This window comes from Podarcis vaucheri, assembly GCF_965113315.1.
Source record: "Podarcis vaucheri genome assembly, chromosome: 9".
Lineage (NCBI taxonomy): Eukaryota > Metazoa > Chordata > Lepidosauria > Squamata > Lacertidae > Podarcis > Podarcis vaucheri.
In genome coordinates this window covers 42582762-42597418 of record NC_138767.1, presented here as the reverse complement: position 1 = coordinate 42597418, position 14657 = coordinate 42582762, and the positions used below count along the sequence as shown (strand labels likewise).

At 43.8% G+C, this 14657-nt stretch overlaps 1 protein-coding gene across 4 annotated transcripts in view; it reads right to left on the bottom strand.

Moving 5' to 3' along the window:
• GLRB (glycine receptor beta) overlaps positions 1–13779 on the bottom strand; it is a 28059-nt gene extending 14280 nt beyond the window's left edge. For 3 of the 4 annotated variants that reach the window (XR_014223238.1, XR_014223239.1, XR_014223240.1), the window contains exons 1-3: positions 13504–13779; positions 10564–10719; positions 842–948 (exon numbers count right to left, since the gene is read on the bottom strand). Coding sequence is in view for 1 of the 4 variants with exons in the window: in XM_082237241.1 (XP_082093367.1) it covers positions 842–948; positions 10564–10685 (229 nt within the window). In the remaining 3 variants the exon portion in view is untranslated. The remainder of the gene's footprint in view (positions 1–841; positions 949–10563; positions 10720–13503) is intronic. The other variant, XM_082237241.1, reaches the window with a different exon arrangement.
• Positions 13780–14657: the final 878 nt, after the last annotated feature.

Here is a 14657-nt window from a genome sequence, read left to right as displayed (position 1 = left end):
GAAATAAGGATCTGGTTCACTGCATCTACTTAACCACCTCTGCTCTACAATCCCCCTGATGCAGATGGGCAGAAATGAACCACCTTCCAAGGAGAAGGTTGCCTGTTGCCTCTCTGCCTGAGTCACGTATCTGGGCCTGGCCTCCTTCCAAACCAAGGACACAAGAGCAGCCTTCGGAGGCAGGTAAGATGAATAAGGCACAACCCCCCACAGGAGTTTTTAATAATGGAATTAATTTGGTTTTGAGTCTCTATTCTGGTTCCATTTTGCCCATCACTTTACCTGATACTTCCTAGCCATTGCCCCGAGTTCTACTCAGAAGTATTCTCAGTAAGCATGCACAGGATTGTAGCCTAAGTGATTACCGAATTTTTTGCTCTATAAGACTCACTTTTTCCCTCCTAAAAAGTAAGGGGAAATGTGTGTGCGTCTTATGGAGCGAATGCAGGCTGCGCAGCTGTCACAGAAGCCAGAACAGCAAGAGGGATTGCTGCTTTCGCTGCGCAGCGATCCCTCTTGCTGTTCTGGCTTCTGAGATTCAGAATATTATTTTTTCTTGTTTTCCTCCTCCAAAAACTAGGTGCGTCTTGTGGTCTGGTGCGTCTTATAGAGCAAAAAATACGGTAATTGATTTTCTCTTTTAACTTCACAAGCCAGGCTAAGATTAAAGGGCTCAGTTACCTCTCTGTTTACTGTAGACTGGAATCTCATCAGTCCATTCCATAGGATTAAGGGAGTAAAATGTAATTGGTTGTTGGTACACACACACACACACACACACACACACACAATTTTTAAGTAGCTTCAACAGCTAAACTGAGGTTATTGTACATTAACCAACCTTTGAAATTTGGTCTTATCCTGGGATCGTAAGTAACCAGAAGTCTATTCAAGATGTTGCTGGTAGAATTTGCAGGCACCCTTGCAAGATCTTCAGCTGACTGCTGTCTGTTAAAAATAATGTACACTGTTTATTTGTGTTAGAATTAGACAGTTGATCTTAGTATATTTGATTCAAGCTCCAAAAATTAAACAAAAACAGTGCAGAAGATAAATTTGTAATGTATTTGAACGAAAGAGCCACACTTTTTCTGAAAAACCTGGATCTATTTTTTGTTTATTTTTTGTTTTGTTTTGGACCCCTGGACAGTTAAGTCCAGTCAAAGGTGACTATGGGGTTGCAGTGCTCATCTCGCTTTCAGGCCGAGGGAGACGGTGTTTGTCCAATACAGTGGTACCCCGGGTTAAGAACTTGATTCGTTCTGCAGGTCTGTTCTTAACCTGAAACTGTTCTTAACCTGAAGTCCCACATTAGCTAATGGGGCCTCCTGCTGCCACCATGCCGCCGCTGCACAATTTCTGTTCTCATCCTGAAGCAAAGTTCTTAACCTGAGGTACTATTTCTGGGTTAGCAGAGTCTGTAACCTGAAGCGTCTGTAAGCTGAAGCATCTGTAACCCGAGGTACCACTGTCTGCACATTGAAAGCTAAAAATGTAAAAATAAATAAATAATAAAATCCACCACCACCCCGTTAACAGAAAAGCAGATGTGCCGATACAAAGTTCACACAAACCAGTCTTCCTTTCCTTTGGTTTTGAATCAGGCTCAGCCAGACTATACAGAGTTGCCGTGATTCTCTGTATTCATAACAGGCATTTTAAAATGGTATCTGTCTTCTTCCATTTCTGTCTTCAAAATCAAAGTGATTAGAAACAAAAGTAGATGTAAATGTCTCTGTGAATGTCAAGCGCATATGTCACTGTGAGCAAAATGTCATCTGTCTTCATTATCCAGCAAAAGTTGGCAACCCCCTGGAAAAGCTGTAACAGCATGGTGCATGATCTCGCCCTGGGGTCCCCAATGTGGCACTCATGGTGCCCCTGACATTCTCAGACATCCCTTTGGTGTCCGCCAAGGGTCCCTGCCCCTCCTTGTTTTTTATTTTTTAAAAGCAAACAAACTCAGCTTTTAGGGGGAGGGCTGTTGGGTTAAGGGGGACATTCTGAACATTGCCAATTTTTGAGGTTTTCAAATGAGCCCCATGACCCCAAACTATTGGGAGGGCTCTTACTTATCCATTATGCATATTGGTCAGGACATGCCCTATGAGATAAGGAGCATAGCCATGGTGAGCGCAGGGCATCACATAGTGTGTGGTTGAGATGTAAGGAGTTGCACATACAACTGGAGGTGGTAGGTCTCCAAACCATATTGTGGTGGCTTTGGGTAAGTCTGGGAATGGGGTTGGGTTCATCAACATACACTGGCCCTCTGAACAATGTATACCTGCTTGACCCATTTATGGAAGTGCATTGAATGCAGGGCATCGAATGGGATGCAGGGTCTGAGTGTCTGGAGAGCTCTTGCTATTAATATGCTGGCATTGCTGTTTTCTAAAAACCTAGTTACAATTCCTAAGCTGTCCTTAGGTCATGGTGATCTTAAGATTTCATCCTTTCACAATGGCAAAGTGCAGCAAAAACTCCAATATGAAATGCATGCTTAAATAACATGCCTCAGTAACTGAGTCATGTTTTGTGCTCATAATCAGTTAAAGAGTTCGTTCATAAAATGCCAGGAAGTCAGGCATTGGAGGATGCTGGTGACGAAAAGGGTGCTCAGCCAACCAGCAAGCTAGCACCCGTGCAACCATTGTTGAAGCAGCAGCACGAGCACTTTGAAGGCACCCCAAATGCCAGTCAAATGCCCTCAAATGAAAATGGCAGGCATTCCCAATATTGTGAAGAAGCCTTAAGTTCAATACATACTGATGGGATATGTTGGGTTCAGTCAGTAGCAAAAAAAAAGGGGGGGGCTTTAGCTTGGAGATCTTTTATAAGTTGACCAAATTATAACAGAAATGGCATACAGTAGATGTTCTAATAGGGGTTTTATGGCAAGGCTTAAATAACCATAACCTTCTACATAATAGTAAACTGTGAGGTTGGAATGCTGCCATGTGGCCAGAAGGCCTCAACACTGCAGCTCTGGAGTGGAAGCTTTCTCTGCTTGGGCCTCTCTGCTTATGCCAGGCTTACTCAACAAATGCCATGATGAAGCATCTGCTGTCAGCTCAGATGGCAAGAAGAAAAAGCTAAGAAAACCAGAAGTGGCAGGAACAGCTATCAGTGTGGCTGAGCCCACAGAGAAAGCTGATGCCCACAATTAGAGCCTCCTACTCATAAACAATACTGTATTGGAAAATCCTAGCCTGCCTCGTGAGAACCAAAAACGTTACAGATATATCAGCAGAGCATCTCTAACCTTAGTGCATCTCATAAAATGACATATGCCACCTTTAGGCATTAAACATGTGAAGGAGAGCTGTGGGAATGAATGCACTACCTTTTCTCCATTCCACATCACTGTTCCAGTTTCCCTCCAACTTGCAAATGGCACCTGTTTGCAATGGGGAACCTTCTGTATTTGTGCTGGGCTCCCAACACATTTTGGAACCCTGGAAAAATCAGGGTTCTAGAAGCCCTAGAAAATTAGGGTTCCAAAAACTGTAGAGAGCCTCCATGAGTACAGGAGGGCCACTTCTTTTCACATCTGCCGTCCAACTGCCATCCCAAGTCTGGGAAATGGTGGGAAATATAATGGAAAGGAGGGGACATGAGCTAGTGCACTTGCGTCATGGACTGGTTGGACAAAGAGGAATGGTGGGAGGAACCGGCTGGGGAACCACCAGGGGCTCAGAGCCTGAGGAGTGGTGGGACAACAGTGAGTGGTCTGAAGGACAACAAGTATAAGTCTGGGAAGAGGCGGTGTTGGAAGCTGAAGAGGTCACAGGGCCTAGTGAGCTGGGAGAGTGTGGGGCAGAGAGAAGTCCACAATCAGATGCAGAAGTTGAAGCAGGAGAGTGGGAGGAGGGAGGACAAAAGGTAGAGATGAGTCAGGCTAGTGAAGAGTCATGAGTCTCCCCCCCTCCTGCTGCAAAAAGCTCCCCTTCCTCCATTCTCCCAGAACCAGAAGAGGCATGAAAAGAGCAGAGATGCTGGCTGCACAAAGCCACAGTCTCTGATTGCTTAGAGAAAGCCTGGAAAGAAGGAGATGGGGAATTTCTGTCTTGACAACGGATTTTTATGGAGTAAGACCACTGGGAATGAGCTACTCTGCTCATTAGGCCAGGAACTCAACCAAATCTGTAAAGATTGTAGTTTTGCTAATAAAGAGTTACCTCCTACTTTGAACCATGTGATTACTGACTGGCATGTTCCTGTGACAACTTGTCTCTTTAGGACACTTCTCACACATTCACTTAAAAACTAACCCGAATGCCTCATAAGGGCTGCAGGTATGATCATAAAGTCTAAAGACACAAGGCCATTAGAAAATAGAGGTGGGTAAGCTTGCTCCCACTTGCTACGATTAATGATTTCCCCCAGAATGGTTATTTTCTCACCTAATCCAAGGTTTATAAGTTACTCATCCACTCACCCAACTCCCCTAGATGCCACCCATTCACCCTGACCCCTACAATCCTCTTCCTTCTCTCCCAGCACAAATTACCTATTGGAGGCAATGGCATTTCACACATGGTATAAGAATAACAAAGGCTGCCCTGGATAACTAAGTTGTGCTGAAAGAGAATAGGGAGGGGGCTGTGGGAATGGGGACAGGTAGGAGTGAGTGGTTATGGGGTGGGAGTGGTCTTCTCTCCCTTGAATTTTAATCTTGTATGGCCTCCAGCAAAACACCTTTTCCTGCTTCCTGGTAGTTCAGTTTGGAGTACATTGTTTTAAAACCAGTACAAAGTGAAACTTTGCATAGCTATTTGAAAAATGCATTACACATACTGTAGTAGCCATCCATGTAGAGGTTGTAGTTCCCATAAGGTCCAAAGCCCTGACTGACAGATAAGGTGCTTGTCCATCACCAGCAAAAGAATTGCTATGGATTGCCTGTGGCAGTGACTCTGTCCCCTCCGCTCATTCAGGCAGATTCAAGCAAGAAGCTAGCGATGACACAAGGCTAGCAGATAGGAAATCACATGGTAGCGAACATATTCACAGAACAGGATAATGTATGGCAGTGATTAGTCAGCAAGTCATTGCAGAATACAGGCAAACAAAGCAACAAATATCTTCTCTGCCTTTCACTTTTCTGCTGAGAAGCAGGATCACAGCACTCCTTGATGCAGTGCTGCCTAATAGCAGCCACATGAATTCAAACAAATACTTTCATGGTAGATTGGATTCTTGTAGAAAAGCCTGCTCCAGCAGAGCCAATCTATGAATTCTATAGCTTGCTAGTTTTGCAAGCTAGACATGAGCAACAACAATTCAGAGTTTTAAGCACTACAAATCCCATGCTGCTATGTAACACTGATGAAACACACCTGTGCGATCATAAATCTATTTAATTATATAATATATATATAAATGCCAGGAGAAATTTGTTCCCTTGTTTGTGAGCTGTAGAATTACCCCTGTGGTACTTTCTACGGCTTATGCTACCATGGGGATCTTTCCCCCCTATGCTTCTCCAGTGCAGAAAACTCCTCAAACCCTTAGGCAAGCTGCTACTGCAGATTAAGGGCCCTTACTCCCAGTGTTAGCATGTCCCTGCCTACATCCAATGGAATCACTTGTTTCTGTTCAAAAAGTGAAATTTTATTAGGGTAGGCTAAGCTCCGCTTCCCGCCAGCCCACATGTACAAAGACCAGGTACAAAGGATGATTAAGTTGACACTAGGATAACACATTTTGCCCTACTTCAATTCAAATTCCACTGATAGCCAGAGACACAGCACAGGACAACACCTGCAGGAAGGGAGGGAAATCATTCTCCCCGTCTTTCTCGTTCTTCTCCTGGCCTATCTATCTGTTCTGTTTAGTGCTAACCCAGCTGGGCTATACGTCCAGATTCTAACAGGAGGCATGAAAGGGCCTACAAGTAGCAGACAGCAGAAATTTGTGTTCCAGTCACTGTAGTGAAAGACGCTGGATCAGCATTTCTGATTAATGAGCTCATGCTTTTAATCTGTTACCAAACCATTAATCGACTAAACATCCTGATTAATTCAGTAATGCCTTCAGGTTCAGTAAAGAGGATTTTGTCTTTGGCTACATAGCCTGGAATTTAAAATAAAATGACTCTAATATTTACATTATTTTTTAAATCTCCTATAGATTATTAAAATGACTACTACTGCCTTTGCAATGCATACAGGCTTCCCCTTCTCCCCTCTCAGTCTAGATTTGAATGCATGAGGCCATGAGCCCAAATTGCTGTTCTGCAGACAGTAAGTCAAGTGTGTGCAGAGGTATTTTGCTGTAGTGGTTAACATGTTGGACTATGACAGCAAAAATCAGTTACAAACTGGGATCTTACTTTTATGGACTGTTGTATATTATATGGTAATGCACATATTTCTGGTTTGTTCATCCCACAACAAATGACAAACATCTCTCCATACTATAGAACAGATACACCAGCCTCTTTTTCCAAATGTATCAGAAGAAACATGGAAACAGGAAATGTGGTCCATTCATGTTTCCCGTTTCTGTGGTTGTTAGGAACATACAGAAGCTCTCTTGCCAAGCTACCCTGTTTCACAGGGTTGAAGGTTAAACTACAGTCAAGGAAAATCACAAAACAGAATGCTTGCATCCATCACTGAAACACTGCAGCCTTTCACACTTCCTATTCTGGACAACACATTGAGTCTTAAGGCACTGAATCTTAACCCATCAGTGGGTACAGGGCAAGGCCAGACAGCAAAGTGGGTGGGAGCAAATCAATACATACAAACACTCACCTTAACACATTTGCACAGATGCACACAGTTGCATGCACAAACACAAAGCTATTTCCCATGGAAGCAGAGTCATAGTTATTATTCTTAGTAACTCCAGTCGAGTGTCACCTTCCATTTTCCCAACACCCTTTATCTGTCCTGAATGTTCAAAAGGCAAACTCAGAACTTCCAGCATAAGAATGGAAATAATATCAATTCACAATGCAATATCTGCCTTACAGCTATTCAAGTCCACAAACTTCAAAACAGCATCCTGAAGATTGCAGGGATGCTCTGCATGTTTGCAAGGAATAGGAATCATAGAATTGTAAAGTTGGAAGGGACCATGAGACTCATCTAGTCCAACCTCATCAATGCAGGAATCTTTTGCTCAACATGGGGCTCAAACCTATGACCCTGAGATTAAGAGCCTCAAGCTCTACCAACTGAGCTATCCCAGCACTACAAAGAGCCTACCTATTTGCTAGGATACTTTCTCCTCTGCTTTGATCTTCTTGCAAAAGATATTCCTTGTAGAAGTAGCTGCACTTGCATCATCAACATGAAAGTCCTTTTCAGTCTTAGCCCCTGGCCACAGGAACAGCTGATATGTGAGGTGGGGCATGAAAGGGCTAGAATGCAACACAGTTCTGGGGTGAATCTGCTTCATGGGCAGGAGGTTGCCCATCCCTGTCTTACATTATCAGACACTGGGCCTAACCTGAAGCATGGCATACCAGATTTCACCCAAAACTTGTATTAACTGCATATATCAGAAATATACACCCACTTTCTTGTAATAAGCAACAGGAACCATGGTACTCACTTAAGTCCTTCTGCATTACATTATGTAAACAGTATCCTAAGAGTTGTGGTGCTGGCAAATAAATACTTACAGTGGGATTCCCCAATTACTGAACCAACGCTATGTTATAATTTATGCCGTCTTCCAGCAGTGGACATAGAAATAATGGCAGGCACAGAGCACTGATGAAAGTTTTGCATCCATTGTGGTTCAACCTAAGTCAATGGGACCCACTCTAATCTTTCTATTAAACAAAAGCAACATATACCAAAAGTGAATTTTGTATCAACCTATCTTACACAAGGAGTGGTTAAGCAAGCTTATACTTAAGCAGATAATACATGAAAGACATTCCTTAAAAGGCAGAACCCCACAAAAACATGAACTATACAATATCAATTTGATGACTCCTTTATGGTTATGCTATATAAAGTGCAACTGTTGAAACAAGCTGGCTGAGATCTAAACAGACAGAAGAAAAGCCTCTCAAACCAGTCAATAATTACATAACTAGAGCTAAACAGAAGCATGAGTAATCATGGCAAGAATTCTCCTATTTGGAAAATGGAAGAGCATTTCTAGTAAATATTTGCCTGCAATATAATAATTAACTTCTTTTCCCATGCAGATTCTCATCCCTGCAGTCCCATCTGTTGACTTCATATTGCTACTAGCCAACTTAACACTAGAATATGGCACCTGGCTAACAGCCTGCCCTGAGGGAACAGCACTGATACATTTTGTAAAATACTGAATTTTACCTGCACAGCACCCAGAACCCTACCAGCCCAAGAACACTTAATTATAAGCACTTGCCCAGAGATGTATTGCATTGCCAAATTGCCCACTGTAACACTCTGTCCTTAAGCAGACACATTATAAACCTGGACTGTACATAAATCTCTTGCAGTACACTAGCTAAATTATTGTAGCTACCTATAAAATGTTTGTGTCATGAAAATGTTCTCTGCACAGTACTTTCCAGAAATAGAAAACACCAACATCCTCCTTATAATTCATCTTCAGTTCACTGAGCAATTGAGTGTTGTTTTATTTTTATTAGACAAGCTACTATTTTAAGTGTGGGGAAAACTTTCAAGCTACTTGAAAGAAAGGTGGAACATAAACATAACATTAAAAAAATAAGTTATGCAGAATGTTTCTTCAAGCCTATGTATTCATGACAAAATATAGGCAAAGATAGAGGTGGTTAATACTTAGTGTACTTTCTATTAAGCCGTGGTTGATAGAGAGAAGCACTTACCACGTGATAATTTACCAAAGTGTGCATTTCTTAAGCAAGTTGTCTATATTCAAGTAGTGAGGAGAATCTTATTGCTGTCCGGCTGCCTCACATTTTGATTACTTCTCACTTCTTGGTTAGACCATGTAGAATCTGCATTGTAGTTCAGGGGTTAGAAAATGGCAGGCTGTGGACCAGGTCATCCTATTGGATCCAGGAGGTCATTTTGGGCAAGCCATACCCATCTGCCCAGGCAAGGGTGTGGTCAATAATGGGTTTTGTGGGCTAAGTACTTTGAACAACACTTCCCAAAAGCCTGATAATCAGATGGTTGTCAGGCATCTGGGAAGCACACAGGGCTAACAAGCTCTTTGAACTATGGGGCAGATCAAGTTCTGGCTCACTTCCCCATCTCTGTTGCATACCAATGGCTTACCAAGTTATTATATAGACTCAATAGTAGACAGCCACTTAATAAACAGTTGCCTCCTCCCTTCATGCTAACAACCGAACAAGCCAAGATTCAGGACCTAACCATTGTTTCCTGTTACGTATGAACCCAGAAGCAATAGTTAAATAGCTTCAAAACTACCCAGGATACTGAGCCATATATTGTCTTGCTTTGAAGTCACTAACCATAGTTTTGAGGTTTGGGGACAAGCTTGTTCAACTGCTCACACAATGGGCAGAGGAAAGCATCTGAAAAGGAGGTCTGGGAATATCATGGGTTTTTGGTTTAGAATTGCCTGTGAAAATATTCAGCATGTAAATTAACTGGAAACCAGGCACTCATTATCAAAGCTGTAATTGATCAATTCAAATCAACAAGGGCGTTGCTGATGTTCCACCCCCTCTTTGGATCTCACTTCATCCTTGGTCTTTGGAGCACCTGTTTCCAAAAACCCATTTACCTATCCATGAGGTTTTCCCTGGTTCTATTTACCCCTTTAACCTTCTTTTCCTCCACATTTTTCTATTTGTCCCATCTTCAAGCATTCAAATCCCAGCTTCTCAGCCCATTGCCTTCAACAATCTTTCCTTTGGGCCACTAGCCCTGTAAACATCAGCTGTACCGATCCCCTTCCCCTTTCCCACTTTCCAAGCCCACATTTCCTTGTCACTCCTTCTTGCCAACTTTTTATGGCTTCTTTATCCACAGGTCATGTGCTGAAGTTTCTTCCATGCAACCTGATCCTTTGCTTCTCTCAAAAATGTTGAACCATCCATCAGTTTTCTATTACTGACATCCCTTTACATTGAGCACATAACATATCTATATACATACATGATTGATGGTTAAACCTTGTTGAGAAGCTGCTGGCAGTTTCAACTAACAAAACACCTGACTAGCTACTATTGGTCATGAATAAACATAGCTCCCACAATTCCAATAATCTGATAATAAATAAATAAATAAAATGAATACATTATTGTGCATTATAGTGTGAGTGGGCATCCACTCAAGAGGGCTTCTTCATCCTCTCCTCCGCCTGCAATCCCTTTCGACACACACTTTCGAAAGCTGCTATGGAGGATTAGGGGGTCACAGATTGTGGGGATGCACAGGGAGATGGACTGGGGGGAGGAGAAAACTAGAGATCCTGTGGCACAAGTGGATTTCCTTTGCACAAGTGGGTGGACATCACTGGATGTCACCCTTAGTTCATTAATAATGTTTATTTGAACTCTAGCATTTCATAAGAAAACTATAAACGTGCACTTTATCACACTGTCATTATACACAATTAAAAATATATATGTAAAGGACATACGAAGGGCAGAGATACTGCTTCTTTTTCCCTTTTCCTTTCTTTGAAGATTTCTCTTTGGAGTAGACTTCTTCAATGCATAAGAAGAAGAAAACAAACCCAAGAATCGCCAGGGAAAACTTCATTGTGGGGACTTTTAAGTCCAGAACAAAAGTTGACCTGTGATAAACAAGAGGGAAAAAAGTCATATATTAATGAAGTTGAATGTGAAAAATAGGAAAAACTTCCTACCAAGGAAGTAAATCATTGTAAACACTAAATCATTCCAATGACAAACTACTGGACAAAGGCTGCAATGCTATTACTGCTTACTTTGGAGTAAGTCCCATTGAACTCAGGGCTTTTATTTCCGAATACCTAAGTATAGGATTGCCCTGATAATTTATGTGGATTTCTCATTAATTAGAAATGCTTGTGTGAATAATTTAGATAGATTTATTGGCTACAATCTAGAATAGTGTTGGGCATGCTTAAACCCAGTAAACGCACTCTGTCTTGGATCATGACCATTGTGTTCTAATAGAACATGCATTCATTATGAAAATTATTTGAGGGGGAAAGGCAAGTAAGAGTAGGGAGAAATGACAAAGCTATGCGAATTGTGCATAGTGTGGAGAAAATAGGTAGGGATATCTTTTTCTCCCTCTTGTATATTACTAGAACCAGAAGTCATCCAATGAAGCTGAATGTTGAAAGATCTAGGACAGACAAAAGGATGTACTTCTTCACAGCATGCCTATTTAAACTGTGGAATTTGTTGCCGTAACATGTAGTGATGACAGTCAACTTGGATTCAGACAAATTCATGGAGGATAAAGCTGTCAATGTCAATAAGGCTACTAATGATGGCTACTACCTCCAGCATCACAGGAAGTAGCTGGGGATCTTGATGGGCAGAGTGCTGTTTCACTCATGTCCTACTTCTGGGGGTCCATAGAGATATCATTGGCCTCTATGTGAACAAAATGCTGAACTAGATAGGCCTTTGGCCTGACTGAGCAGGATTATTCTTAGGTTCCTAAATGAGCAGCTGCCTAATAGTTGGTAATTTATACCTACAGACCTGGTGTTGATATGTTTGCGGAACAAACTTACATCTTCCAGAGGAAGCAACCTAAATGGAAATCCACCTAGATGAGCGTCCCAAGAACTAAAACTTACAATATGTATGCTGGCATACACATATTTATAACATTTCAACAACAAAAAACTTGCAATTATTGAGCAAATACAAGACATACAGATCCAGGCCTTGTCCATCCAACCCATATTTTCACTACTAGTTCCATTAATATCAGTGGGAAGTTTTAGTAATGAGTGCTAATTAAGATATCCCACTGAACCATGTGTCTTTGCTAACAATGAATCACCTCTCTTATCATTAGTCTTGCATTTACTGCCCCATTCACAAAGTGAAACAAATTGCATGTGTTGCTTGCATCACTGAGAGCATTTACTATCACACTATATTTGCACAGCATAGTTCTTATTGAATATTTCTTATCGGCATAAAGAATAACAAACACATTTCCAACAGGGCTAAGTGTTCATGTTCAGTACCAAATACTGCTTGCCTGCTCCTAGCTGCACTGACTGAAGGAGGGAAAAAATCTCTGCATTTTATTATCTCCGCACTATATGCCGTGGGGGCGGGGGGGGGAGGGAATTGTCCGGGCTTCACTCTCTAGAGCAAGTGCCTGAATCTTATAACGGTGGCTGCATTTTTCTACATCTCCATTCATCTTTTTCTAGATGCAGCCACATTTCCCCCCTCCCTTAAAAGCAGAAAGATATTTATATCCCTTCAGTCACAGCAACAGAAGACATTCTTGTCTTCCTTCCAAGAGTAACAGAAGAAGCATCTCCTTATGCCCAGAGCAACAGCAGCCGGGGCTCCCAGCCAAATTGCAAGACATGGGACTTTCCATTCCCACAGCCAAGGTATGATCACAATGGCGGTTCTTCCCTGCCGCAGCACTGGGGGAAGCGGTGGTGGTGGTGGTGCTTCCCCTGTCCCTCCAGTACCACAGTACCAGGTCTCCCAGCAACCCTTCCCCACCCTCCCTACCAGGGGACTTTTGTGACCTCTTCCCCCACTGTATTCTAAAGGTCAGCAGAAAGCACTGGAGCACTAAGAATTGCAAGCGGCAAAAGTCCAATGAAGAGGGAAAAGGCACAAAGCACATTTTTCACCAGAAGATGAGTCTTGAAAGCCAATTTGAAACCAGTCGGTGTTTTTCTTTGTCGTCTTCTAACAGTTGCCTATGCAACCTTGGCAACAGGTGTTCACACAAACCTCCAGCCTTGCAGGACCTTGCTTGCCCTCCCCACTCCCACATTTGAGCGACAAGGCCTCTGTGCACCATGGATCTCTGACCAAAGCCACTTTCTTGCCTGCTTCACGCACAAATCAAGATAGCGGTGCCTGGAGACCTCCCTAGATTTTACCCACTTCCATTGCCTCCAATTCCCAGGCAAAAGCAAAATATTCCCTCTTGGACCTACTGGAGTTTCCCGCCTCTACAGTCGAGTGCAGGCTCCCTGGCTGGCTCCTTCCTCAACCAGCACAGCGCCAAGGAGGCCCCCAGATACCTCCCCAACCTCGGGAAGGGCCGGCCATGCAGAATGAGCCACTAAGCGCAACAGCAACACCCCGCCAGGAGCTGCAAAGGTGCTGGCCGAGGTCCTGAAAGAAGGAAGCAAGGCAGGAGCTGCTGCAGAGGGAGAGGGCGGCTTGGAGATGGCCACCTCTGCAGGGGGACGCAGCCAGGCAGGGCTCGACGCGCACGGAGCGCACAGAGCGCCCGTTGCCTTGGCACGGCCAATCGCCCGGCCTCTCCCCGCGGCCACCCGAAGCCTTGCCATTCCTCCAAGCGGGCGCGGATGGAGAATCCCCTCCGAAGCCCAGCGACGCGGCCCTTTCCGCCAACGTCCAGGACTTACCACAAGCCAGGGAAGAGAGAGAGAAAGAGAAAAAGAGAGAGACGGCCGGAATGCCACCGGCGCCCCGTCCACCCGCTGGATTACAGCCGGAGATGGCTGAGCAGCCTGCAGCGCGCCATCGCCCAGCCGAGGTCCTGCAGCCGGCTCGAGGGGGAAGCGATTGCTCGGCGGCCGCCTCGGCGCTACCAAAATGAACCCTGCATCAGAAAAGCGTCCATCTTGCTACTGAGCATGTGCACACTGCCCGAGGAGAGGCGGCCAGGGAGCATGTGCGGCCCCTTTGCACATGGGCAGTGGGGACGTGAAGCCTCGGAGAAGCTGCTGCCCTTGCTCGGTTCTGCCCTCACCCTCAGTCACCGCCTCGTTGGCTTGCAGTGCGCGGGAATGCGAGGGCTGTGGCAACGGGAAAGGGCTCTGCAAGCGCGCGTTCGCCCAGCCTTCTCGCTCCCTTTCTCCTGGAGCATCGGGGCTGCGGTGTAGGAATAATGGCAACAGAAGGGTTCTACAGGGAGAATTTAATCTCAATCTAATCGTAGTCATCTGGCGTTGGAACACAGGCACCCTTTGCTGACCTACACGAAGGTGGCAGTCTGGCAGAGGGCATGTTCCAAAAGCAAACAGAGCCCGACCTGCCTGTCCCTTGGAATGGCGCTCTTCTTTTAATTGACAAGGCTGCTTTTTGTTTGTTTTTTACTGTAGCAACACGTGGGGACAAAATATGATCCTGCAGTATGGTGGCTTTCCCCCATCCAAACAAGCAATGCCAAGTAGGTAGCTTTACTGGTGTGCAGCAGAGGATTAAATAAAATGGCCATATGATCCTTCCCAACCCTATGATTCTGTGGAAAATCATAATAAAATGTTTCGGGCCAGACTCAGCTTTCCAATGCAAGGAGAACTTGGGAAGAATGAACTGGATCTCACCACGCTTGCCAGTCAAGATTTAAAAAATAAGAGCTAATGAACATGATATTTTAGGAGAGGTTCGAAATTAGAAAGAAATAACAAAATAGGATGAGTGATGGTGCTTCCAGATAACTTGTTTACTGAGGATTTGTTCTGATTTGTTTGTAATTTATTCATGGTTGGATGGCATTGGCTATTTATTGACTTTCTTTCAATGGCAACTAAGCCCAGGTAAGCACTGGAAATTC